The sequence below is a fragment of the Astyanax mexicanus genome, chromosome 8 (genome assembly GCF_023375975.1).
Source record: "Astyanax mexicanus isolate ESR-SI-001 chromosome 8, AstMex3_surface, whole genome shotgun sequence".
Taxonomy (NCBI): domain Eukaryota; kingdom Metazoa; phylum Chordata; class Actinopteri; order Characiformes; family Acestrorhamphidae; genus Astyanax; species Astyanax mexicanus.
The window spans coordinates 33,255,644-33,283,203 of NC_064415.1; the positions used below are offsets into that span (position 1 = coordinate 33,255,644).

Genomic DNA, 27,560 nt, shown 5'->3' on the forward strand with positions numbered 1-27,560 from the left:
ATATGGGCCCCTACCATACACACTTTGCAAGGCACATCATGATGCACACACTGCAAACAGTTTATTTTTGCACCTTGGGCTTTTGTCATTGAAATAGCACTGATGCTTCTAAATATATGTACGCTGATTAACTTGGTGGCTGAAAGTTATTGCTGTATTGCTATTTTGGAAAACACAGGTACACCTCTGACTAAAAAAACAAGACAGATGTCTACAATAGATAGATAGATAGATAGATGATTGATTGGATTATTGCATGTTCCATCCAAAATACACCCATGATTAATTAAGACAATTAGTACATGCCTTATTTGCGCATTTCAAGCTGCACAAGGTGTACTTTTCCCATCGTTACGATAGCAAAGACACACTGATATGCCCTAAATCAATCTACATGGTCCGCAGTTAAGTGTTTACCCAAAGGTCCTAAAATAGGTCTAATGAGGTTTTCCTGTGATAACACAAACTTACTGAATGTGTACATGTGTGTTTATGTGTGTTCTTCAGCTGCAGAGTGTGACTTTGAGACAGACTCATGTGGTTGGCATGAGTTCGCTCCAGGAGATGGTTTTGATTGGGTGAGGAGCTCACCAGTGGACGTCCCCACTCAGTACCAATACCAAGCACCTCCCAGAGACCACTCTACCAACAGCAGCAGTGGTAAGTGCATACCCACACACACACACACACACACAAATAAATGTTTGCACAGCCAACATTTCTCATCAATCTTGTTTTGTTAATGGACACAAATTAAACTTATGTTCTCCAAAACCAAAAACAACAAATCTTCTCCAATATCTAATTGGCTAAATGTATTTGAATTAGAATGATGAGATTGAAAGTGTTTCCACAGGTGATTTACCAATTAAATAAAAGGACACAAGGCCAGAAAGATGTATGAAGCTAGAAATGCCTCCTAAAGCTTTGCTGAGGAGCTGAGTAAACATTAATTAACATTTAGACTAATGGTCTAGAGATTGCTTCTCTACCTATGAGTAAACATCCTGTTAAAATGCCTAGAAAAACACAACAGACAATACTGAAACAGGATGAGATAGAACACAAAAGTAGCAGAAAATATACAGAAGAGACTGCAATAAAAAAATGTAAAGTCCAACAACCATGTGTTACGGAAGATAACACACCTAGCATACCAACACCAAGCTGTAGAGGGTGCATCATGGTTTGGTATTGCCTTGCCAGTATTGGACCTAGATGCCTTGTAATAAGGATAAATTAATTTTAAGGTGTATCAAAACACTTTATAGGAACATTTAGGGCCACCATTCCTCCACCATCCTCAAACTGAATAGATGGTGGTTAGTGCTGCAAGACAAATGATTCAGTGAGCCAAAGCTCAACTCTGGTAAATCAACTAAAGTATGGTTGAAAAACATGGTGATTTGGGGTTTTGGAAAAGTCCAGTCAGAAGAATTCTGACCTTAATTCCATCAAGGTTTTGTGGAATTACCTAAAACTTAGCCAGCTGTGATGTTTAATTGCTCTTATCCAAAACAGAAGGACCTATTTTGGCACCACTTAGCTTTACTGTGACTGTTCTCCAGTATTTAGTTAAATATTTACCCAATAGGACAATGGGAATATAAGGACTGCTTAGATGTGCTAACTTAACACTTGAAACCCTAATTGTTCGTGTCATGTTGTGTGAATTATAATAATGGTGAATCTTAAATGATGTTAAACCTGTGCTCCTTCCTGCTTTATCTATTGAAATCTCTGGCACTAACTGTTATCTGTTTTATCTTTGTCAGTTTGCTATGTACCTGAGCTGGACTCATATTTCTTCATCAAGTAAAAATAAAACATGACATCGACAATGACATAATATCTGTCTTTCAGGTCACTTCATGTTTGTTCTGAAGAACAGCAACAGTTTCTCTCAGCGTGCTTTACTGCACAGCCCCACATTTCAGCAGTCAGGCTCCAACTGTACCATTACTTTCTGGTAAACATGGGGGCGGGTGCCTCACATTTTTTCTTTCATGTTATATTTCAGTCTGCAGAATTAGTCATTTGGATACATTAATATTAACCTGCAGACATGTATAGTCACTATAAATTTTTCAGTAACCATTGTTCAATAATTATTATGTATGTTATGTTGTGATGAGTGTGAGGAATTGACCTATTCATGGTCCACATGCAAATTGCTTATTAAGTGCTTATTTGATTCCCTTTCAACTTAATTTAAATTGTAGCACACAGCTCAAAATACAGGCACACACTTTTAGACTGTGTTATTATTCTAATATATAATCAAATGAGGGACTTTGAAAGGACACATTGTGAGCATAGACTAAACGGCAGACTAGTCATATAAAAATTTCCAAGAAAAAAATCCAATTCCAATTGACTTTTCCTAAATTGTCAAAATCTTTACATTTCTTGTGTTATTTGTTTAAAAATATGAATTTCATCATACTGTTAGATAGAGTCATTGACACTTGTGCTAGCCTGTGTCCTCAGGCCATTAACAAGAAAAGCTTTCTAATAATTATTTGAAATGGTCATAACTACATGTATAATTTTTATCATAATAACATTGTAATGATAGCTTGCCAGAAAAGCAATACACATCTATACACTAGAAGCACAGTAGCATTTCATTACATGTGCCACTGTGACACATTTATGTGAAGATAAATATAACTTTCAGTGTATTTTTTAAGTTATCAAGCAAGCACACATTTTTTTATTTAGTTGGGTTGTTTTTAAAGCCATCAAACAAAGCTAAACTGCTTGGATTTTTGTGGCAGGAGTGGCATAAGGTCACACAAAAGCAAGATTCAAGATTTCTATTGTCACGTCACAGAGTACGGGTGTACATGTGAGTGAAAAACTTGGGTGCAGGTTCCCACAATTGTGCAGACAACAGTATTCACAACACACAGAATAGTGAAATAATGCACAATAACAATACACACAATAACTTACACTATAGACACACTGAAAATGGTATTACACGGAAATACGTTAGGAAAGACTGAATATATAAATATGATGCTATATAGATGTGCAGATATTTTGAGTGTGTGTGTGTGGAAGTGAGGAAATGGGCCAATAGGTGACAGAATCACTTTGAGTAAAGTGCAAATAAAGTTGTGTGGGAAGTACAGTGTGGGAAAGTGTGTAAGACTGGTGGAGAGCATGCCATGCTGCATGAAAGCTGTAATTAAAAATCAGGGTCATTCCACCAAATATTGATTGCATTTATCCTGAGTATTACACACATTAGTATTGTTGTTTCTAAATGAATATGAACTTTTTTCTGCATTATTTGAGGTCTGAAAGCAGTGCATATTTTTTTTATCTTATTTTTAATCTTATTTTCTGCAAACAAATGCTCTAAAAGACTAGGAAAAATTCAATCTACATTTTATTCAAACCTAAACCTATAAAAAGTACAATCAGAGAAATGAATAATTTTGAAGTGGTCTCTTTTTTTATTTTAATTTTTTCAGAACTGTATGTTCTTTACAAAATTTCTTAAAAGAGTCATGATTGCCATTTAACCAAAAATGGCCTTAGTCTTGATTTAAAATAATTTACATAAAAAAAAACAGAATATATTTGTGGGGCAATTAAATGTCTTAATTAAAAGCCTCCACACTGGCCCTTAATTACAATTAATATTTGTCCATTGTCCATTTTTTGTGTCCTCAGGCATTTCAACGCTGGTCTGTCTGTGGGCGCTGCCAACATGTATCTCCGAGTGAAGGACATGGACACCCTCACCGTCCTGTGGCGGACACTCTATCACCAAGGCAACCAGTGGCTGCCGGTGACGGTGCAGATTGGCCGGCAGACCAGGCCCTTCTACATATCCGTGTCCAAGCTGAGTCTAGGCGTGTACGACGGCGTCTCGGCCCTGGATGACATCACTTTCCAGAACTGCTCGCTGCCGAAGCCTATGGACGAGTGTCCCACCCCGGACCACTTCCACTGTAGGCGGAGTCGAGCGTGTGTGGAGCGCCTCCAGCTGTGTGACCTTGTGGATGACTGTGGAGACGGGTCGGACGAGGAAAACTGCTGTAAGTCTCTACAGTAATAGAGCTCTGATGAACTTCCTCTAATAGAACAGCTGTCCGTCTAGACAGAGTCAAGGACATAGAGGAAACCAGGGAGAAGTTTGGAAATGTTCTATTTATCCTTACTTTGAAGAGCAGGAGGGGTCATTCAGTTATATTTTAGGCTTAAAGTGAGGATTGTCCAATAGGAATCACGCCTTTTTAAAATGGACCAGTTTAATCAGTGACTGCACTATGTTATATAGTATGTGTCACGTCTGGGCAAAATACAGGCACACGCAGACATACAAAAAATAGAGCTTTATTAAAAAACGCAAGACAAAGGGTTAGTCAGGTAGAAAAGGGTCCATATCAGCAGATAAGAAATATTAGATTTTTATTTATTTTAAGATTTGTAGTGAAATATTGGAGAAAGAATGTGCTATTATTTATTATTTAATATTTATTATTTAGTAATGTTCTTTCTCTTCTGCTTTCCAGCCTCAGAACTGATGTGTGATTTTGAAGAGGGTTTATGCAGCTGGACTCAGGATGTAGAGGGAGACATCTTTGACTGGAGCCGAATCCAGGGCCCCACACCCACTCCTAAAACTGGCCCTCTGAAGGATCACACGTGGGGGACTGTAGACGGACATTACCTCTACATCGAGTCCTCCTCTCCTCAGGAGTTTAAAGACACAGCCGTCCTCATCAGCCGAGCCTTCAAGCCCACCGCCAGTGAAAGCCGAGACCCCGTGTCTCCGTGCGTCTTCCGCTTCCACTACCACATGCTGGGGGAGCATATCTTCCGCCTGGCTGTTTACATCCGCAACCGGAGTGGGGGGCGGGGCCAGATGCTGTGGGTCCGCTACGGTGAACAGGGAGACCTCTGGCACAGGAAGACACTGTACCTCAACAGCGTGCGTCCCTTCCAGGTGAAGCTCTTTACACCATTCCTCTACATTTACTCTACAGCTACATTCTTCTTGTAGAGGTTTCAGTTAGTAAGTGAATAAAAAAACGGCAGAGGTGGATCTAATGCTATTTGCTGATCGGTAGCTCTAGCTTACACTGCGTTCCAAATTATTATGCAAATTATATTTTTCCATGATTTTCCTAAATGGTCAATGCAAATGACAGTTTAAAAAAAATAAATAAAAGTCATCACCCGTTAGAGTTTAAATCGAATTTTACTAAACGAACCTCCCGATGATAACAGTATATTCCTCAAAAATAAAAAAAAATCTTAAAGTGCACTGTTCCAAATTATTATGAATAGCAGAGTTTCAAAACTTTTTATAGGCTGTAAAGAACTGAAAATGTTCATTTGTTAAATGTGCAGCATTAGGAGGTCAAATGTACTGAAATCAAAAACTATTTTAATCCAAAACATCTTACAGTTACATGTTAATATAGGAACCCTTCTTTGATTTCACCTTCACAATTCTTGCATCCATTGACCTTGTGAGTTTTTGAAGAGTTTCCGCTTGAATTTATTTGCATGATATCAGAATAAACCCCCAGATCTGCTGTTTTGATGTGAATTGCCTCCACCCTCATAGATCTTTTGCTTGATGATACTCTAAAGGTTCTCTATAGGGTTGAGCTCAGGGGAAGATGGAGCCACACCATGAGTTTCTCTCCTTTTATGCCCATAGCAGCCAATGATACAGAGGTATTCTCTGCAGCATGAGATGGAACAGTGTCATGCATGGAGATGATTTTGCTTGTGGTAAACACGGTAAAAGCGTGGTAAACATGTTTAAATGACAAAAAGATGGTAAGATTATAAAAACAGTAAAATTATAAAAACGTGGTAGAATTATAAAAACTTGATAAAATTGTTGTAAAGATGGTAAAGTTATAAAAACATGGTAAAACTTTAAAAACATGGTAAAATTATAAAACAGTAAAATCATGGTAATTGTGGTAAAATGAGAACAACATCGTAAAATTACGAAAACATGGTTAAATCGGGGTAAACACAGTAAAATGATAAAACATGGTAAAAATTGTGGTAAACATGGTAAAATTATAAAAACACGGTAAAATTTTAAAAACAGTAAAAATCGTGGTAAACATGGTAAAATCATGGTAAACATGGTAAAATTAAAAAATATGGTAAAATTATAAAACGTAGTAAAATCATGGAAAACGTGGTAAACATGGTAAAATAAAAAAAAACATGGTAAAATTGTGGTAAACATGGTAAAATTATAAAACCATGGTAAAAGCGTCTGAAACATGGTAAAATAAAAAAAAGATGGCAAAATTATAAAAACATAGTAAAATTATAAAAACATGGTAAAATAAAAAACATGGTAAAATTGTGGTAAACATGGTAAAATTATAAAACATGGTAAAATTATAAAAACATAGTAAAATTATAAAAACATGGTAAAATAAAAAAACATGGTACAATTGTGGTAAACATGGTAAAATTATAAAACCATGGTAAAATCGTGCGAAACATGGTAAAATAAAAAAACAAGGTACAATTGTGGTAAACATGGTAAAATAAAAAAACAAGGTACAATTGTGGTAAACATGGTAAAATAAAAAAACAAGGTACAATTGTGGTAAACATGGTAAAATTATAAAATGGTAAAATTATAAAAACAGTAAAAATCACGGCGAACATGGAAAAATTATAAAAACATAGTAAAATTTTAAAAACATGGTAACATAAAAAAACATGGTAAAATTGTGGTAAACATGGTAAAATTCTGGTTAACATGGTAAAATTATAAAAACATGGTAAAATCGTGGTAAACATGGTAAAATTCTGGTTAACATGGTAAAATTATAAAAACATGGTAAAATTGTGGTAAACATGGTAAAATAAAAATGACATGGTAAAATTGTGATAAACACTGTAAAATAAAAAAACATGGTAAAATTATAAAAACAGTAAAAATCGTGGCAAACATGGTGAAATTATAAAAACATAGAAAAGTTATTAAAACATGGTAAATTATAAATATGGTAAAATAAAAAAACATGGTAAAATTGTGGTAAACATGGTAAAATAAAAAAAAAAGGTAAAATTGTGGTAAACACGGTAAAATAAAAAAAACATTGTAAAATTGTGGTAAGCATGGTTAAATAAAAAAAAACATGGTAAAATTGTGGTAAACATGGTAAAATTATAAAACCATGGTAAAATCGTGCGAAACATGATACAATAAAAAAAACAAGGTTAAATCGTGGTAAATACTGTAAAATTATAAAAACATGGTAAAATCGTGGTAAACATGGTAAAATTGTGGTAAACATAGTAAAATTATAAAATCATGGTGAAATTGTGGTAAACATGGTAAAATAAAAATAACATGGTAAAATTGTGGTGAACATGGTAAAATAAAATAAACATGGTAAAATTGTGGTAAACATGGTAAAATAAAAAAAGATGGTAAAATTGTAAAAACATAGTAAAAATCGTGGCAAACATGATAAAATAAAAAACATGGTTAAATTGTTGTAAACACGGTAAAATTATAAAAACATGGTAAAATCGTTGTAAACACGGTAAAATTATAAAAACATGGTAAAATCGTGGTAAACATGGTAAAATCATGGTAAACATAGTAAAATTGAAAAAACATGGTAAAGTTTAAAAACATGGTAAGATTGTGGTAAACATGGTAAAATTATAAATGGTAAAAATTGTGGTAAACATGGTAAAATTATAAAAACATGGTAAAATTGTGGTAACCATGGTAAAATTATAAAACCATGGTCAAATAAAAAAACATGGTAAAATCGTGGTAAACATGGTAAAATGATAAAAATGTGGTAATGTCTTGGTAAACATGGTAAAATTGTGGTAAACATGGCACAATTCTAAAATCATGGTAAAATCTTGGTAAACATGGGAAAAAAAATAAAAACATGGTAAAATCATGGTAAACATGGTAAAACCGTGGTTAACATTGTAAAAACCGTAGTTAACATGGTAAAAATCATGGTAAACATGGTAAAAATCATGGTAAACATGGTATTATGGTAAACATGGCAAAATCGTGGTAAACATAGAAAAATTATAAAAACATGGTAAAATCGTGGTATTATCATTGTAAACATGGTAAAATTATAAAAAAACAGTAAATATCGTAATAAACACAGTAAAATCGTGGTATACATGGTAAAATAAAAAAACATAGTAAAATAATAAACAGTAAAATTATAAAAACGTGGTAAAATAGTGGTAAACATGGTAAAATAAAAAAACACAGTAAAATTATTAAAACATGGTAAAGTCGTGGTAAACGTGGTAAAATAAAAAAATCATGGAAAAATTTTGGTATACATGGTAAAATCATAAAACATGGTAAAATTCTAAAAACATGGTAAAATTGTGGTAAACATAAAAAAAATTATAAAAACATGGTAAAATCGTGGTAAACATGGTAAAACCGTGGTTAGCAAGGTAAAAATCATGGTAAACATGGTATTATTATGGTAAACATGGTACAATGATAAAAACATGGAAACATAAAAAAAATATTAAGATTATAAAAACATGGTAAATTGTGGTAAACATGGTAAAATAAAAAAACATAGTAAAATTATAAAAACATGGTAAAATTGTGGTAAACATGGTAAAATCATAAAAACATGGGAAAATTTTAAAAACATGGTAAAATCGTGGTAAACATAGAAAAAATTATAAAAACATGGTAAAATCATGGTAAACATGGTAAAACCGTGGGTAACATGGTAAAATCGTGGTTAACATGGTAAAATTGTGGATAACATGGTAAAAATCATGGTAAACATGGTACAATGATAAAAAAAATGGTAAAAATTGTGGTAAACACGGTAAAATAAAAAACGTGGCAAAATTGTGGTAAACATGGTAAAATAAAAAAAACACGGTAAAATTGTGGTAAACACGGTAAAAAAAAAAGGTAAAATAAAAAAACATGGTAAAATTATAAAAACATAGTAAAATTATAAAAACGTGGTAAAATAAAAAAAACATGGTAAAGTTGTGGTAAGCAAGGTAAAACTGTAAAAACATGGTAAAATCGTGGTAAACATGGTAAAATAAAAAAAACGTGGTAAAATTGTGGTAAACATGGTAAAATTATAAAACCATGGTAAAATCGTGTGAAACATGGTAAAATAAAAAAACATGGTAAAATTATAAAAACATAGTACCATAAAACCATGAAAAATTAAAAAACATGGTAAAATCATGGTAAACATGGTAAAATAAAAAAATTAAAAATTGTGGTGAACACTGTAAAATAGAAAAACAAGGTAAAATTGTGGTAAACACAGTAAAATTGCAGCGAGCATGGTAAAATTATAAAAACATAGTAAAATTATAAAAACATGGTAAAATAAAAAAACATGGTAAAATTGTGGTAAACATGGTAAAATTATAAAAAACATGGTAAAATCGTGGTAAACATGGTAAATTTATGGTAAACATGGTAAAATTATAAAAACATGGTAAAATTGTGGTAAACATGGTAAAATTATAAAAAAACATGGTAAAATCGTGGTAAACATGGTAAATTTATGGTAAACATGGTAAAATTATAAAAACAAGGTAAAATTGTGGTAAACATGGTAAAATAAAAAAACATGGTAAAATTGTGGTAAACATGGTAAAATTAAAAAAGATGGTAACATTATAAAAACATAGTAAAAATCATTGCAAACATGTTAAAATTATAAAAACAGAAAAATTATAAAAACAAGGTAAAATCATGGTAAACATGGTAAAATAAAAAAACAAGGTAAAATCATGGTAAATATAGTAAAATTATAAAAACATGGTAACATAAAAAACATGGTAAAATTGTGGTAGACATAGTAAAATTATAAAAATATGGTAAAATCGTGGTAAATATAGTAAAATTATAAAAACATGATAAAATTGTGGTAAACATGGTAAAATAAAAAACAAGGTAAAATCATGGTAAACAGTAAAATTATAAAAACATGGTAAAATCATGGTAAACATAGTAAAATGATAAAAACAGTAAAAAGCGTGGTAAACACAGATTTACTACTCTACCTGTCAAAAAAAGATAATACACTATAATATTTGGTTGGACCGCTTTTAACTTTGATTATAGTATTAATTCATCATAGCATCAGTAGCATCATTTCCTTTAAGCTTCTACACTGTCACAACATTTATTTCTGTTCAGAGTTGCATTCATTTTCCTCAAGATCTTGTATTGATATATGTAAGTGCACTGATTACTGTAAAGGAATGTAAAAGACACTTTTAGTAAGGCATACATTGTGGCTATGTAAATTACAATGTGTGTAGTATACTTACAGAGCAAGAACAATCAGGAATATTTGAATATTTAAACTTCATGTCTATGAAGAAATTGGGCTGAAATTTAAGGATAAAAATGGCAGAAGTATCTTTTATTTAAAAATCAGTATGCAAACATGATACAAATGTATCGATATACACCATTTTTTCACATTTTTATTTTGTTCAACTTGCAAATAACTACAGAAAGACTATTAAACCACATTCAGTTATAAGCTAGTTTACCAAACTAGGCTATATGCTAAAGGGCTTCACTCTGCAGTCAGACACACCAAACAGCCTTCAAACTGCATTAAAAATGGATGAGAGCCAATTAAATACAAATATGTTCAGTAAATATGAGGACTCGATTAAGGTCTGATTACTGATTCAGCACTGCTGTTTCTACCTTCACGTTTCCCATTATCTAAAAACAACATGACCCGTCTTCGCTGTGTTTACCTGTTCTTCATTCAGTAATGACTAAACTCAATCTGCCCTTATTCCTGAGGGAGTTTATTACAGCCTTTATACACGTGTTTCATTACTGAGAACAGCTCTCACCTACTCACATATGGAAACTGACACACACACACACAAAGATACACGCACACACTCACGACCCTGTCATTCAGCTGATAACTGTAATCAGATGTTCTCTAAAGCACTGTAAACTTGGAGATGTCTGCTATCAGCAATATTGAGGCCTCTACCCCAGAGCAGTAAAACTTTCACCAGTAGTTCATTAAGCACACACACACACACACACACACACTAAAAATGCCAACATGGCACCTCGAAAATCCTCAGTGAGTGATTTAAAGGGAGTTTCTCTGTGACTTTGCTCTCCCCTCACCCCCGTCTTTTAACCTCTGCCTTATCTCCCTCTCTCACTCTCTCTTTCTGTCTCAGATTTTAGTGGAGGGCACGGTGGGGGATGACTTCACAGGAGATATTGCCATAGATGACCTGTCCTTCTTAGGCTGTGAGCCATATGAAGGTGAGTGGGATACACTGAAACATATTAAAAAAAAGGCCCAGATTGTGGGAATCTGTGTGTTTCCTTGTTTTTCATGAAATACAGAGTGTGATAGAAGTCATCCTCTCCATTATTATACTTAATTACCTTTCTTAGATAGAAATTTTGGTTATCTATTCTTTACTGGAGCAGTTATTTTCATACAAAATTATATATGCTTTCTACTCTTTACATAAAAAAACAGGCTGGTTATTCTTATTTAATTTCAGCTTGTTTTCATCGATAAATTATCAAGATGGTGTGAATTTGATTGTGGTTGGATGAAAAATATGAACATATTCCATTCACAGCACGTTACACTCCAAAAAGAACATAGCAGATGTATGTAGTCTAGTATGAAGATGATCCGTGAAGAGTCTCAAGAGAACTTAAAAGAAATTTCTCAACTAAGCATCTTTAGTATATTTATGTTGTACTAAAATGTATTCTTTTTCAATGGGATATATGCAGCTGAAACAGGGAGAATAGTGCATCCCAAACTTACTAACCTGAACAATTTAATATAGCATATAGTCATTATGGCTTTTAGAAATATGTGTTTTAGGGAGGGAGGTGGGGCTAGTGCACTGTAAGGATGTATTACTCCGCCACATACAGGTAACCTAGCAACGATGCAGCGCTTACAAATATTATTTTTTTTTTATTATAATTATTTCTCATATATGTTTGGTAAAAGTGCCAAAAATATTCTAATATGATTGTTTAAATACAGTATCAGTGAAACATTTGGACACACCATAAATTCAGTGTTTTTTCATTATTCAACATTTTTCTTGAAGTTTCTAAATACTAGTTTCTTGTAGTTACTAAATAGTAAATACTAAAGTCATCCAAACTGTGGAAAAAAACATATGGAAGTATTAAACTAACCAGAATATTTGACAGTATCCTCAAGTGCAGTCACACAGACCTTTAAAAAAGTTACGATGAAACTGGCTCTCATCAGGATTACAACAGGAAAGGAAGACCAAGAGAAAAAATAAATAAATAACACATTGCCTGAGAAGGAGTATGCACTTTATATGTATGGTATTTTTAAATTTAAGTTGTTTGTGTGTGTTTATGTAGGCTCGCTCCCATCGGCGGAGTCCATCACTCCAACACCTCCCCCTCCTTCTTCATCAGTCCCTCCTCACAGCTGTCCACTGGGTCAGTTTGCGTGTGGGTCTTATGGAGAGTGTGTAAGTCAGGGTCAGGTGTGTGACTTCAGGCTGGACTGCTCTGATGGTTCTGATGAAAAGGACTGTGGTATGTTTGTGTTTTCACCATTAATAATAATACAGTATATCCAATGTAATGATCAACACATCCATATCTCTCCCCCTTTTTCTTACACATATTGTTCCTCTCTCCTGGGTCTAGTAAAAGAGCACTGTGATTTTGAGGACGGGGATTTCTGCGGGTGGAATCTGGCCAGCCCCGCCCCTCCGGTGCCGATTCATGCTTTCCGTTGGCAGGCAGGGCAGGGAGAAACTATCCACCATGGAGAGGAGTTTCATAGACCTTATCATGACCATACACTGTGAGTAAGGGTGTGTGTGTGTGTGTGTGTGTGTGCATGTAGTGTAATTGTTACAGGTCCCAGGCTTGAGACACATAAACCGATAATACCCTGAAATGAAGTTTACAGGATTTACAGAAAGTGTGCAATAATTCTTTAAACACAATTTGCCAGGTGCGTAAATTTGGGAACCCCAACAGAAAAATTACATCAGTATTTAGTAGAAACATTATTTGTTTTCAGGTCAATTGAGAGTTGTGTTTTGAGGCTTCTATTGAGGCCACTCTTCAGAAAAGATGCAAAGAGGAGAAAAAACTTGTTTAACTTATTTAAAAAATTATTGCACACTTTTTGTAAATCCTATAAACTTATTTCACTTCACATATTATTTATTTAACACATTTTACTTTACAAATATCACTGTGTTTGTCTGCTATATGATATATTTAACTGAAATTTCATGCAGCTTGGCATGTTCTCCTCCACCAGTCTTACACACTGCTTTTGGATAATTTTCACTCCTGGTGAAATTTTCACTCCTGGTGAAAAATTCAAGCAGTTCAGCTTGGTTTGGTTTGATGGCTTCTGATCATCCATCTTCCTCTTGATTCTATTCCAGAGGTTTTCAATGTGGTAAAATCAAATCAATTCATACGTTGGTCTCTTATTATTAGAATACAAATAGTAAATTGTACTATCATTACCAGTGATGGTATAGTTACTTTGAAAAAGTAATCCGATTACTGATTACTCCTTTGAAAAGTAACTTAGTTACTTTATGGATTACTTGATTTTAAAAGTAACTAAGTTACTTTACAAGTTACTTTATTAGTTACTTTCAGCAGCTGCAGACACCACCTCCCGCCGCCTTAACATAAACATTATAACCAGTTTTGCCAATACTCCCTTTATTGGAAAATGCAATTTTAACAGCAACAATGTATCTCTATTATAAAAATAAAAAAATTAACTTAACATAAATATTTTTTTAATAAAAAATAAAATATGGTCTTTCTTGATTTTACTAAACATAAATACTTGTTTTTATAAAAAAATATAAAATAAAGAAAGTCTTTCTTGACCTGACATATTTAACACTGTAAAACTGAACATTGAACTTGTTGTTCTCTGCAGGGCAGCAAAGAGTGGTTTTATAAAAATGAACCGTGTATATGGTCTAGACCAGGGATCACATATTTGCAGACTGTGGTCCGGGTCCGGACCCAGATGTTGTCCAATGCGGACCCATACCGCACCCAACTACTGAGAAGGATTTAATTCTGACAGTGTTCATTTAAAGCACCGGAACTTTTCTTGTCTTTCCGGTATACGCGCAGTGAACTTCCAATCACGTGTGGTGTAAAATCTTCAAACGCTCTCCTCTGCCAATCAAATTTGTGGCAGACCGCTGCCCTGGCTAGTGAATTGGGACGCGGCCGAAAACGGGCGGAAACTAAAGACACGCCGAGCGCGCGAGAGAGAGAGAGAGAGACAGGGGAGAAAGCGAGACGCGTGTGATTGGGGAAGAGCGGAGGGGGAATGGGTAAGGGAGCGGTGTGTGTGTGTGGAGGAGATGAGGTGGAGAGAGAGAGAGAGAGAGTAACGCACAGTGACTTAAATAAGTAACTTTAATCTGATTACTGGATTGGAAATAGTAACGCGTTAGATTACTCGTTACTGAAAAAAAAGGGTCAGATTAGAGTAACGCGTTACTGACATCACTGATCATTACACACTATTTACCAAACACAAAAATTCAGAGGAGGTTCCCTTGCAAACTGATTTACATTGAGCTGAACAGGGAGACAAACAAAACAAATACTAAAGCTGATAACTCCAAATACTGTTAATACCTCTTAGAATATGGAGTCAAATTGGGTTCTGTAAAGCTGACGAGAAAATAAAACAAAAATCACGAAAAAAAATCTCCACAGGTGGCAAAAATAATCTGAAACTGACAGTTTAGAACATATAATTATTATTATTTTTTATTATTTTTCAACATAGCTGGTACACAAGTAACTTGTACAACACCCAATACACCTGCCGTTTTATCCTTCATCCACAGGTCTTCATTTCTACCCAATAATAAACATTTATTTGATTCACAGCTCAACCTAGGTGTAAAAACATGGACTAGAATGATTTATTACCTAGTTTAAAATGATTTTAGTGCATTTTTAGCAGAGAAATCACCTGAAAAACAGGTTTAAAAGCAGGAGACAGAAACCATGACTTGTCTTTACGAATGCCTCTCTCTCTCTCTGGTCTGAGAGAAGAAAAAAATTAAGGCTACTACAGCTGGTCACAGCTAATCACAGCATAGCCAGCGGTATACTGCCATCTACTGGCAGCACCAGGAAATAGCAGGCGTACATTCCTTAGGAAATGCTTAGAATTGAAGTAGATTAAAAAAAGAGTTACATGTTACATGGCAGATTAGATTAAGGGTGCTTTCACACCTGCATCATTTGGTCCGGACTTTCAGACTTTTCAGTTTGGTCCGAACCAAAGTAGCAGGTGTGAAATGGGCCACGAACCACGGTCCGGAACAAAGGACCAGATTTTGGTCCGACCAAGAGAGGTGGTCTCGGTCCGGATCTTCTGAAACATGGTCTGGTTCTCCTGCAGTGTGAAAGCACTTTTCTAGATGGTTCGAACTTTCTGACAAATTACAGGAAGCTGAGCAGGCGTTCCTCAACAACGACAGCAGAAGAAGAAAAATAACCAAATACTACTGACTGCAGCCTGCGGGAAGGTGGAGTTGGACGTCCAGCGCGTCCAGTCCCACCCACTTTGTCCACGCCACGCCTCGTCAGTCTCACACGATTGTAGTGTACACAGTATTTAAACCGCACATTATATTTAATAATGCAGTTGCTGCTGCTGGTATAAAAACCACAATAGCAGCACTACTATGGAGACGAAATAAATCTGTTCATTCATTTTATCCTGATCCTGGGAAAGGCTTCCCGCCGAATGAACCAGATGCTGCAGGCGCTGCAGACGCTTGTCCTTCTAAAACCAATCAGCCTCAAGTTAATTAAAACGCATCACTTATCGATTTGCATAAGTGATGATGAAAGGATGTAGGAGTATCACACAAAAGTCTTTGGTGCGCTCCCTAAACTGCAGTGTGAAAACAAAAATAAGCAGACCAAAAATAAACAATGTAGCAAACACATGAGCCTTGGTTTGTACCACGTTCCGGACTTTCAGGTGTAAAAGCACCCTAAATAAATAAAAAACTTTAATGAAATTATTAACACCAATGTTCCCTCAATTTGTGAGTGTCACGTGTCCAGATGTGTGTGTTGATAAATAATGATGATGCAATTTAAATGGCCTGGCCACAAAGGATGATTCCACAGTTTAGCCAGATCAAAAAGTTAGAAAAAAGAATAAAGTTAATCCTGTCCAATATAATAAAAAGTGCTGACAGATGTTCCTTTTGGATAATCCTCAATTGTGTGTGTGTGTGTGTGTGTGTGTGTGTGTGTGTGTGTGTTGATGCAGTGGCACTTTAGAGGGTTGGTATGTGTATGCAGACAGCTCTAATGGAGGATATGGCCAAACATCTGCTCTCCTGACTCCACCAATCACTGCCACTGGGCCCCAGTGCACTATGGGATTCTGGTACTACATGAGTGGTTTCACTGTGGGCACACTACAGGTAAACCTCTCATTAAATCTGTTAATAAATGGCTATAATATAATCAATATAATAGTTCAATAACTGTACTAATGTAATGTAATGTAAGTTACAGTCAGTTATTTCCTGGTCTTTTCTGTTCTTGTGTTCTTGTATAGGTGTTTATAAAGTCTGCAAATGCCACACATGAAGTTTGGTCTGAAACTGGGAACCAGGGCAGCCGCTGGATGCGTGGCGAGGTGTTCATCGGAATTCGCCACAATTTTCAGGTCAGTGAAAAAACTTTACATTGCCTTTCTCATGTATAACAATGAAGTAGAACTACTTCACTGCTGTACTTAAGTATTAAAATACTGTATCTACTGGAGAATTATATTTTCTCATACTTTTACTTCACTACGTGTCTTTGCTGAGTTTAATACTTTTACTTAGGAATATTAGGAAATAAAACCCCCAGTCACATTCTCGTCCTGTTTTTTGTCCTTCCTGATTGTTTTCCTCTCAACTCTGTGTTGTTCTCCTTGTCTCCGCCCCTGTCTTCAGTGTTTCAACCTCTGTCATTTGTAGCTCCGCCCCACCCATGTTACCTGCCCCAGGTGTTTCTTGTTGTCTGTTCCCTCTGTGTATTTATATAGCCACTTTTTATATGTGTACTCCGTGTTTCTGTGTCGTTAGGTTTTTGGTTTATTGTGTGTTTTCAATTTCTGTTCATTAAATACTCATTTGAGCATTTGTGTCAGCCTCCGCTTTTCCCTGCTGCATACCTAACATACTGAGCACCGGTGCCCCCCAGGGCTATATGCTCAGTCCACTGCTATTTACTCTGCTGACTCATGACTGTACTGCAAAGTTCGGCTAAACCTATATCATAAAGTATACTGATGACGTAACTGATCATTTTATAAGAACTATCCAAAATCGCTTATCTCAGTGTAAAAACTAAATAAATCCTCTTAACTTATTAAGTTTTGGAGAACAGTTTATCTATTTTCAACTATGAAGGCCTTGAAGTGAATGCTTCAATCCTGCCTTTGCTGTGGAGCAACACACTGCCTTAACTGTTGGTGTGACGCTCTGGTGGGTCATTGCACATAACAGTTGCTCATCCCTAGTAGTGGTACAAGGGATGCTAACTGTGCAGTGATAGATGCAGGACGTTCTGTGGCCTGTGACATGTGTTTCGTCTTATACATAACCTTCTTGGCCTGTCCAGTCACCAGATTTTACCAGATGGGACGGTATCTTCGGTATTTTATGAGTATGCAGGATCTACATGCCCAGCTACCTGTCTGTGTTTGGGCAAATGTGTTGCAGGATGCCATACAAAACCTGTATTCCTTTATGGCCAACCATATCTCATATTGTAGCTAGGCTAGATAGCAACAGCAACTGTCTTTCTGTGTCAGCATTTAGACGCATAAAAAACAAAAGGTTTGTCTGAATGTGGTTTAAGCTTCTGCTCATGACAGTTACAAAGTAATTTAAAGTCATTTCTGAGTAATGCTGTGTGTATTTACATAAATAACTGAATAATTATTTATTGCCTGTAGTTCAGAAGGTTTGACTGACAGTTTAACAAGGCTCTTTAAGCAGGCATAACTCTATCAGTTGGGAATTTGATTGCTGATGTCAAGAGGGAGTGTAGTAATGACACGTCCAGGTGCCCTCAGGATAGAAAGCAGTAAGGAGCATTCAGGTTTGACAAGCAGAATTTGATCAGAAAACAGCAGCTGATCACTGCCATTTCTAGCCTCAGGTTAAAGCTAATCTGAAAATGTTGCTGCATGATTTGCCACATGCTTAAGCCCACTTAAAGGTCTCATTCCATCGTTTTTAAAATTTATTTTAAATAGTTTAGTTGTGGTCTCTAGTATGAATAAATGCCAAAGTGCTCAGGTGTTTTTACTTAGCTGTATTTTAGATTACTGAATTACTTGGCTCTAAAGTAAGAGACAGGTTTTGGCTTTTGCTCATAAATATTCATACTTGCAAATATATCGTCTCTGATTGGCTAACAGCACTGCAGCAGAGAACGCAAATGACATAAATCAGTTTTGTTAAATGTTATTATGAGATCAGCAATTAGCCAAAATTTTTATTATACTTTTTTTTAAAGTTTTTTTTTATATAAGTTTTCTTTATTTTCAAACCTATTATAGACAAATTGTTCAATGATGAGGTCGCTAGCTAGATGTTGAGCTTTTTACAAAGAGGCAGACACTGTGGAGGAGGTGTGTAGGAGGCTATGTGGTGAATGAGGTGAGTGACTGACTGACTGTGAGTTAAATTAAGTGATTTCTTTTCGTGTCACACTGAAGACACTTTAATATTTATACTTCTTCTCTGTAAATACGGGGCGGGGTCAGTCAGCGGGGGCTGTGGGGATGCTCAGTTCATTTACAGTGTGGTAGGTTTGTCAAAAAAGTCGCCAGAGGGTCTGAAAAGTCATTAAATATAGCCACAAAGTTGCTAAGTTGGCAACACTGGTTTGTTCCACTATTTTTAAAGGTGTGGTTTGCTGCCGGATAGCTAAGTGGATTGTGGAGATGTTCGTTTAGATTGTTGGTTAGCTGGTCAAACATTGTTGTTCAGTAATAGCTAAATAACTGCCTTTCGGTCGCTTTACTACATAGCCACCATGGTGTGTGTGTGTGCATGCATGCGCGTGGATGCAAAGCCCAAATGTTAGCTGATTAGAGACACTCTTGATCTGCAGATGTCTATTTAGAAATACCATGACCTTTCTTCATCTGGATCTTTCTATTGGCATCATTAACATTTATCTTCACAAACACACACACACACACACACACACACACACACAGTATGGTTTCTTCTACTCTCATCAGGGCTCTGCCTTGAAGTGCTCTTCAGGGGCTCCCTGAAGGCTGAAGTATTCTCTCTCTGCTCACTCTCACACTCTTAATGCTCATTTAGCTCCTTCTACCTGCACTCCACTGCTTCACATTTCCACTTCACACTCTATTCGCTCTCTTTTTCCTCTTCCCCTCTGTTCTCTCTCTCTCTCTCTCTCTCTCTCTCTCTCTGTCTCTTTCAAGGGCTATACTGTAAATCTTGCACTGTCCCTTAAAGTTTAAGAAGAACATCCAGAAGAACATGTGCATTTATACGAAGCCATAAAGCAGATGCTCCTGATCCAGAGCAGCATTTTCGTACCTGAATGTTTGGATCAGAGTCGGAACCAATGTCTTTTGGTCTGGACTGTTCTTTGCAGCACTTTTCACACCTAATATTTTGGTTGGACCAGACTGAAATTAGTCTAAAGCTGTCTTCACTCCAGCAATATTTGGTCCAGTTAAAACGGACTCTGGTTCGTTTGTACCTTTAGTGTGGTTCGAATGAGCAGGTGTGAAAACAATAATTGCACTCGGGTGCAGATCAAAACAACCAGATCGAGACCTGCTAGAAGAGGTGGTCTCGGTCCGGGCCCAAACGAACTCTACAGTCTTTCGCTTGTGGTAAAATATGATCCAGTCTCGATCCGACCCAGCTATCAAATACACTCCCTTTATTTGAGCAAAATTGCCGATAAGGTGCCATTTAATCTGATATATTAACCAGATAATGCTAATTACCACAGCTATGAACAAACACTGTCTCTGCTGCCTCATTCTGTTAACACATTGAGCGCTGTGTGTACTGCGTTCACTACTCGCACTCGCGTGACTCCGTTTACTACGTGTACATCTGCACTAACACTTTGTTAGATGTAAGTTACATGTAAGTTAAGTTCCAACAAACACTCAAACATATAAATGAAGAAATGAAGCATAAGCACCATCCAGACTAATATTTACTTAAATATAAATATTTAACGATTATTGTATGCATAATTGCAGTATACAAGCAAATGACAAGAAGATGAACTAATGCAGTTGTTACTTGTTTACCCAACATTAGTAAAGTATATGATTTATTGTTCATCTTAAGAAACGATTCACTTGTAATGTTAAAGTAACATTAATTAATGCTGTAGTTCTGAGTTGAATTAACATTACCTAATCTTTGTTCCTGTTTTACCTCATGTCTTATTCATGGTTACTAATGCATTAATTCATGTTAGTGAATCAACACTTAATGCAAAGTGTTACCGAACATTCCTTTAACATGGCCTATGGTTAAATAATATATCACATGAGTGAGGTTTTAGCAAAAGCTGGACTTTGTGAGATAGTAATGGGGCTGACATTACCTCCTCCAGTTTCCAGCAGCCTGCATTTACCACTACAGTAACTGCCTTGACCATTCACCTTACTTGCATGCAGAGTGGATTTTCGGTATTATGTGTATTCTCTTATTGATTAAGAGAATTGGTTTGAACTAATATTTTGGGCCCTATTTTAGCGATCTGTAGGGCACCGGTCAATTGCGGATTGCATGGATGGATTTAAGGCATGTCAGTGTGTCTTTGGTATTTTGAGGCCGCAAATACGTCTTGCGCGGCATGTATTAATTCTCTTAATTAATCAGGGGTGTGTTTTGGGTGTAACGAGAAATAAACCAATTATTTCTGTATCACGTGCCATTTCCTTAAAAAAGTCAGTTGTGCTCTGACTTTGGCACATTTATATCTTAATAGCACATCGCTTTGTGCGTCTCTACAGTATACTGACCTGAGTGTTCACGCTGTGAAGTGGGTCTATACCAATATTTATGAAATGTGAAGATTTAATGGTGACGATGCACATCCCAAACCATCTTTACTGATTTTTAGATTTTAGAGTTTAAAGACATTTTTGATTCCTACGAAATTGCATTTGTCTTCATAGTTCTGATATATGCAGTATTACTCTATAATATAAAAAAGAAGACAGAAAATGGTAAGAATGATATGTATGTATGTGTGTGTGTTTATTAGGTGATCCTACGTGCTAAGCGAGGTGTGAGCTACATGGGAGATGTGGTGGTTGATGACGTGGCTTTTATAGACTGTTCCCCTCCCGTCTTCTCTGACCGTTCCTGCAGAAAGGATGAGTTTGCTTGTGCTAATGGCCACTGCATCCCCCAAGGCAACCTGTGTGACTTTATCGACCACTGTGGAGACTCCTCAGACGAAAACCACTACATCTGCAGTGAGACACCACACTAAAATGTTTATCTGTTTGCCTTTAGACGCTCTTATTCCTCTCTCGCTCACTCATTCTTTCTCTCCCTTTTTTGCAATGTCTCTCACTTTGTATCTCCCTCTCTCGCTCACCTGATCCATCTCTCTCTCTCTCTCTCTCGCTCAAATGCTCTTTTTCTCCCTTTTTAGCAATGTCTCTTGCTCTGTATCTCCCTCTCTCGCTCACATGCTCTTTCTCTCCCTTTTTTGCAGTGTCTCTTGCTCTGTGTCTCCTTATCTCGCTCACTTGATCCATCTCTCCCTACAGATACAGATTTTCTTTTACATTTGTTTTAATGTCTGTGCTGCGTTTTTATGTTCTTCTAGTTATTTATGCATTTATTGACTTTTTTGTATACACTACCACTCTTAAAAACTCTAAAAGTTTTAGAACATCCCTATTTTAGTTGTCCAGTAGCAGTACTGTATGGCTCAGACAAGTCATTTTAGCAATGCATTACTGCACTTATAACTTCCAATTCTTCACTTCACTTAGTCCATAGTCAATAGTTACAGAGTTATCTGTGTTTCTGTGTCTTTTTCTAGATATTATCATATTTTCCGCACTATAAGGAACACTTACAATCCTTTAATTTTCCCAAAAATCGTCAGAGCACCTAAGAGTCTGGTGCGTCTTATGTATGAATTGTACCAGTCAGGTTATAATGAGCAGTAAAGCCACTCCACTGAAGTACAGCATTATACAGGAGCTTCAGTTTAGCTCTCCACCGCTAAGCGCTAGCTCTTTTGTCGTTCAGAGATGAGTATTATAAGTCTGTAGCCTGCTGTTAACCCTGGAGAGCACTGCTGGAGCAGCATTAGCCTTAACCGCTAAGTGTTTTTTTTTTTTTGCCCCTCCTCTTATCGAAGGACTATTTAAGACTTAATTTTTAAAGGATAGGGACATAAGCAAACATGTGACTCACAAAAGAAAAAGAAAGATACAAAAAACAAGGAGGAAGAAAAAATAATACAGAGGAAGATAATGGGAATGGAAAAAAATAGGTAGGGATAGAAAAGAAGATTAAATGTTGGTAGAGAGTGATAATACCAAGTGTTGCTTTGTTATGTAATTTTTTTTTTTTATCGTGTTAAAACAAGCTGCATGGAATCAACTGCTAGCTAATATCGCACTAGCTTATCAGAACACTCAGGGTTCCTCAGTTTAGCGCTGTTGAGTAGCATTAGCCACTAAGCGCTTGCGCTAGTGGTTAGCCGCTAATGCTGCTGCACCCAGCCTTATTGGAAACCTGTAAATCTAAGCTTACTGTAAATAAATGCAAGTGTTTTACTCACCCAAAAAAACAGTTTTCAGGAGAGAAATCTGTGTAGATTAACATCCAGCACTCGTTTGACTTTAAAGGAAAATGTTTCTTTTAAGAATTACAGTTTTGTTTATGGAGGTGCGAGACCTGCTGAATTAAAAGGAAAACATGGCGACACCATTGTTCCTTACTAGTGTTCTGTTATGTGTCTAATAATCTGATGTGCCTTATGTATGAAAATAGTCCAGAAAATAGACGTTTATTGATAGTGCGCCTTATAATACAATGTGCCTTATAGAGTGGAATATATGGTATTATATATATTATATATATATGTAGTATATATATATTATATATACTGAATTTTCTGTGTGTAAGTGTGTAAATACTGCACTAGAGAGTTCCAATACTGTTTTAGTACAGACAAAGGCTTTGAAAATAGATTTTTTTAAATTAAATTTCCAAAGCTAAATGTATTTCCTTTGCTATTATAAGCTGTTAGTTGTTAAATATATTTTTTTTTAAAACAATATAGAGAAGAGATACAGATTTTCTTTTACAATATACTTATAACATATACTATTTTTTTTACAATATAAAAATATTGTACACTGAATTCTATTCAATAATTTCTGGTTATTGACTGGATCTGAACTTTTTTTTAGCTTAATGTAGATACTAATACTTATTTATGTCTGTGTGTATCTGTGTTCTTATCCAGAGGGCTTCCACGGCCAGTGCAACTTTGAATTTGACATTTGCTCCTGGAAGCAGCATAAAAGCGACAGTGTTGATTGGCTAATTAAAACAGGAAGAACTCCTACTCTGGGTACGGGTCCCTCCACTGACCACACGCTGCGGAACTCTTTGGGACACTACCTTTACCTGGACAGCTCCTTCCCCCAGGTTTCTGGAGACGTTGCTCGACTCTCTGGACTGTGGTTCAGCCACCGCAGCCAAGACTGCAAGGTGAAAAACAAATTTAGGTCAAAAGTTTCAGCACACTTTCTCATTCAATTAATACAATTAATACAGAAGTAATCCAGACTATAAAGAAACACATAAGGAATCATGAAGTACCTTAAAATTCTTAAACAAATCAATATCCTATGTGAAGCATTTAGGTGCTCTTATCTGGGGTGCTGTTAACTTTCGGTTTCTGAGGCTGGTAATTCTGATGAACTAATCCTGTGCAACAGAGGGATCTCTTGGTCTTTCTTTCCTGGGGCGGTCCTGATGAGTGCCAGTTTTATCATTATGTTTCTGATGGTCTTCGTGACTGCACTTGAGTGTACTTTCAAAATTCTTGAAAATGTTTGAAATTGACCAAGCTTCATTTATTAATGTATTTTTTTCTTAACTGTCTCTCGCTCTGTCTTTTCCTCGCTCGTTCTCTCCCTTTTTTGCAATGTCTCTCGCTTTGTATCTCCCTCTCTGGCTCACTTGATCCATCTCTCCCTCTCTCGCTCACTCGCTCTTTCTCTCCCTTTTTTGCACTCTCTCGCTCTGTATCTCCCTCTCTCGCTCACCTGAGCCATCTCTTCCTCTCTCGCTCACTCATTCTTTCTCTCCCTTTTTTGCAATGTCTCTCACTTTGTATCTCCCTCTCTCGCTCACCTGATCCATCTCTCTCTCTCTCTCTCGCTCAAATGCTCTTTTTCTCCCTTTTTAGCAATGTCTCTTGCTCTGTATCTCCCTCTCTCGCTCACATGCTCTTTCTCTCCCTTTTTTGCAGTGTCTCTTGCTCTGTGTCTCCTTATCTCGCTCACTTGATCCATCTCTCCCTCTCTCGCTCACTTGCTCTTTCTCTCGCTTTTTTGCGATGTCTCTCACTCTGTCTCTCTCCCACTCTCGCTCACTTGATCTGTATCTCCCTCTCGCTCACTTGCTCTTTCTCTCGCTTTTTTGCGATGTCTCTCACTCTGTCTCTCTCCCACTCTCGCTCACTTGATCTGTATCTCCCTCTCGCTCACTTGCTCTTTCTCTCGCTTTTTTGCGATGTCTCTCGCTCTGTCTCTCCCACTCTCGCGCACTTGCTCTTTCTCTCGCTTTTTTGCAATGTCTCTCGCTCTGTCTCTGCCTCTCTCGCTTACTTGATCTGTCTCTTCCTCTGTCTCTCCCCCTCTCTGTCTCTCTCCCTCGCTGTCTCTCTCCCTCGCTGTCTCTCCTTGCACTGTCTCTCACTGTCTTATACTTTCTCACTCTTGCTTTTTCTCTCCCTTTTTTGCACTCTCCCTCTCTCACTCACTCACGTGCTCTGTCTCTTCCTCTTTCACTCAGTCTCTCACTTACTTACTGTCTCTCCCTTTTTTGCGCTGTATGTCACTCTCTCTATCCCTCTCTTGCTCTCTAGATCTGTCTCTCCCTCTCGCTCACTTGCTCTATCTCTTGGGGAGTCTCCCCCTCTCTCTTTTACACTCCACTCTGAGATATGATAATACAGTACGTCTGCCAGAAATAAAACCAGAATAACACCACACTATTGTTACTGTCGCCCTTCCAAAAATACAGGAAACGTAACAAAAATGTATCATGATTTTAATTCATTTTTAAGTCATTGACACCACTAAACTGAATATAATTTAATCTAACACTGATATTTCTTTAAAAAGAAAACTGAACTGCATGCAGCATATGCTTAGAGAAAAGATTTAGAATTTAAGAAGTTTAAGGAAACCATCCCAGAACCCATTGAGATTACATAGCAGAGCGTGAAACTGTGATTGGTCTATAAAACACAGGTTAAATGTGCTGAAAACATGTCTCTCCTTTTTGCTCTGTGGTGATGCGTCACCCAATCGCCCTAATAAAGAAACTGCTCCTGCTATCAGGTGATTGGTAGAGTAAATGTGTGGACTGACATGGAGCATGTTGCAGTTTTGATGAAGGCTGACTCCAGGAAAGCAGTGTCTGTATAATACTGGATCACATCAATCAGCTTCTGAGCCTGATCGCCCCTTCTTACCTTCATCGCCTACCACCTATCAATCATTCTGTCAGAGAGAGAGAGAGAGAGAGAGGGGGAAAGAGGAGGGATATACATGAGGAGGATATACTGTACAGTTGCCATGCTATAGAATGTCCTTTCAGGCTTGCATGAATGCAGCTGAATATGTGTGTATTTGTGCGTTTGCATGCAGACCATCCATCGAAAACAACTGCATGACTCACTGGAGACCCATCCAGCTTGACAGGCAGACATGCAGGCATCAATCAGTCGGCTTTTCATCACATCATGTGGGCATGTGTGCTAGAGAGAGAGAGAGAACGAAATGAAAAAGAGGACAGTTAGAGACACAGGGGCAAAGTATTGACATTGAAACAGGACTCTCTAGGGCAGATATACAGTGCCATAGATAAATATTTCCCCCTTACATGTTTCTCGATTTCTTCTGTTTTTGCTTTTTTATCGTACTAATATTTTTCAGTTTTAAATAATGATTGCATTTAATAACTGTGTAACTGTGATTAACTACATTTTTTAGAAAGTTCAATTTCACTAGCCACAACCAGGCCTGATGACTACCAGACCAGTAGAATCAAGACATGAATTAAATTTAACCTGTCCAACAATTTCAAAAACAGATGAGAAAACAAAGTCCATTGGAGTGACCAGCATACTGCAATTACTCTATAATTAAAAGGGCATGGACAACTCATCCAGGAGGTCACAAAAAACCCAGGACAACATATTAAGAAATGCAGGGCCCACTAGCTTCAGTAAGGGCAGCGTTAATGATTCAATAATAAGAAATGAATTAAATCCATGGTGGGAAAAGAAAAAAAAACATTGCTGGCAAAAAAAACACAAAGGCCTGTCTCACATTTGCCAACAAACAACTCATTGGGGAGATGTTCTGTGTGCTGACGAGAAAAAGTGGAGATTTTTGGAAGGTGTGTGTCTGGCTTAGAATGAACACATAATTTCAGAGAAAGTTTATCATACTAAAAGTCAAACATGCCAGCTGTTTAAGAACCTGGACAGCTTTCTGTAATTGATGGAACCATTATTTCTTCTTTCTAACAAAAAAAAATTCTGAAGGTGAATGTCTTGCCATCAGTTTGTGACTTTAAGCTCAGGCGACTTGGGTCTTGCAGCAGGACAATGATCCAAACCACACAAACAAGTTCACCTCTGAATGGATATAAAAAAAAAAAAAAACAAAATGAAGGTTTTGTAGTGGCCTAGTCAAAGTCTGATTGAGATGCTGTGGCATTATCTTAAACAAGGCATTTATGTTGGAAAACCCTCCATGAATTAAAACAAATATGCAAAGATAGGTGGGAACAAAATTCTTCAGCAGATATGTAAAAAAAGCCCTCCCCTCTCTCTCTGTTGCGCTCGGCGTGACTTTAGTTTCCACCTGTTCTTGTTTTTCCGCTCGTTCTTGGGCTCCCTATCTCCTTATCAGTGATGGGAATGACGGCGTTGAAATAAACGGTTACTAACGCAGTTACTTTTTTCAGTATAGAGTAATCTAACTAATTACTCTTATAGTGACAATTACACTGTCACTATAATGCCATTACCATTTCCGACACCCCGTTACTGCACGTTATGGGGGGCGAGTAACTCAAAAGTAATGCGATAGTTCCTTTTACTGGTAACTAGTTACATTTATAGTGGAGTAACTCAGTTAGTGAGAAGTAACTATAACTAATTA

The 27,560-nt window shown here is 36.6% G+C and overlaps 1 protein-coding gene across 1 annotated transcript in view; it reads left to right on the forward strand.

Annotated features, from left to right (window-relative positions):
* Window positions 1-27,560, forward strand: part of malrd1 (MAM and LDL receptor class A domain containing 1) — a 153,673-nt gene that overhangs the window by 27,089 nt on the left and 99,024 nt on the right. The window contains exons 7-17 of the mRNA XM_049482896.1: window positions 508-660; window positions 1,864-1,969; window positions 3,688-4,055; window positions 4,533-4,966; window positions 11,227-11,314; window positions 12,422-12,601; window positions 12,716-12,875; window positions 16,371-16,527; window positions 16,665-16,775; window positions 21,386-21,599; window positions 23,618-23,865. Coding sequence (XP_049338853.1) covers window positions 508-660; window positions 1,864-1,969; window positions 3,688-4,055; window positions 4,533-4,966; window positions 11,227-11,314; window positions 12,422-12,601; window positions 12,716-12,875; window positions 16,371-16,527; window positions 16,665-16,775; window positions 21,386-21,599; window positions 23,618-23,865 — 2,219 coding nt within the window. The remainder of the gene's footprint in view (window positions 1-507; window positions 661-1,863; window positions 1,970-3,687; window positions 4,056-4,532; window positions 4,967-11,226; window positions 11,315-12,421; window positions 12,602-12,715; window positions 12,876-16,370; window positions 16,528-16,664; window positions 16,776-21,385; window positions 21,600-23,617; window positions 23,866-27,560) is intronic.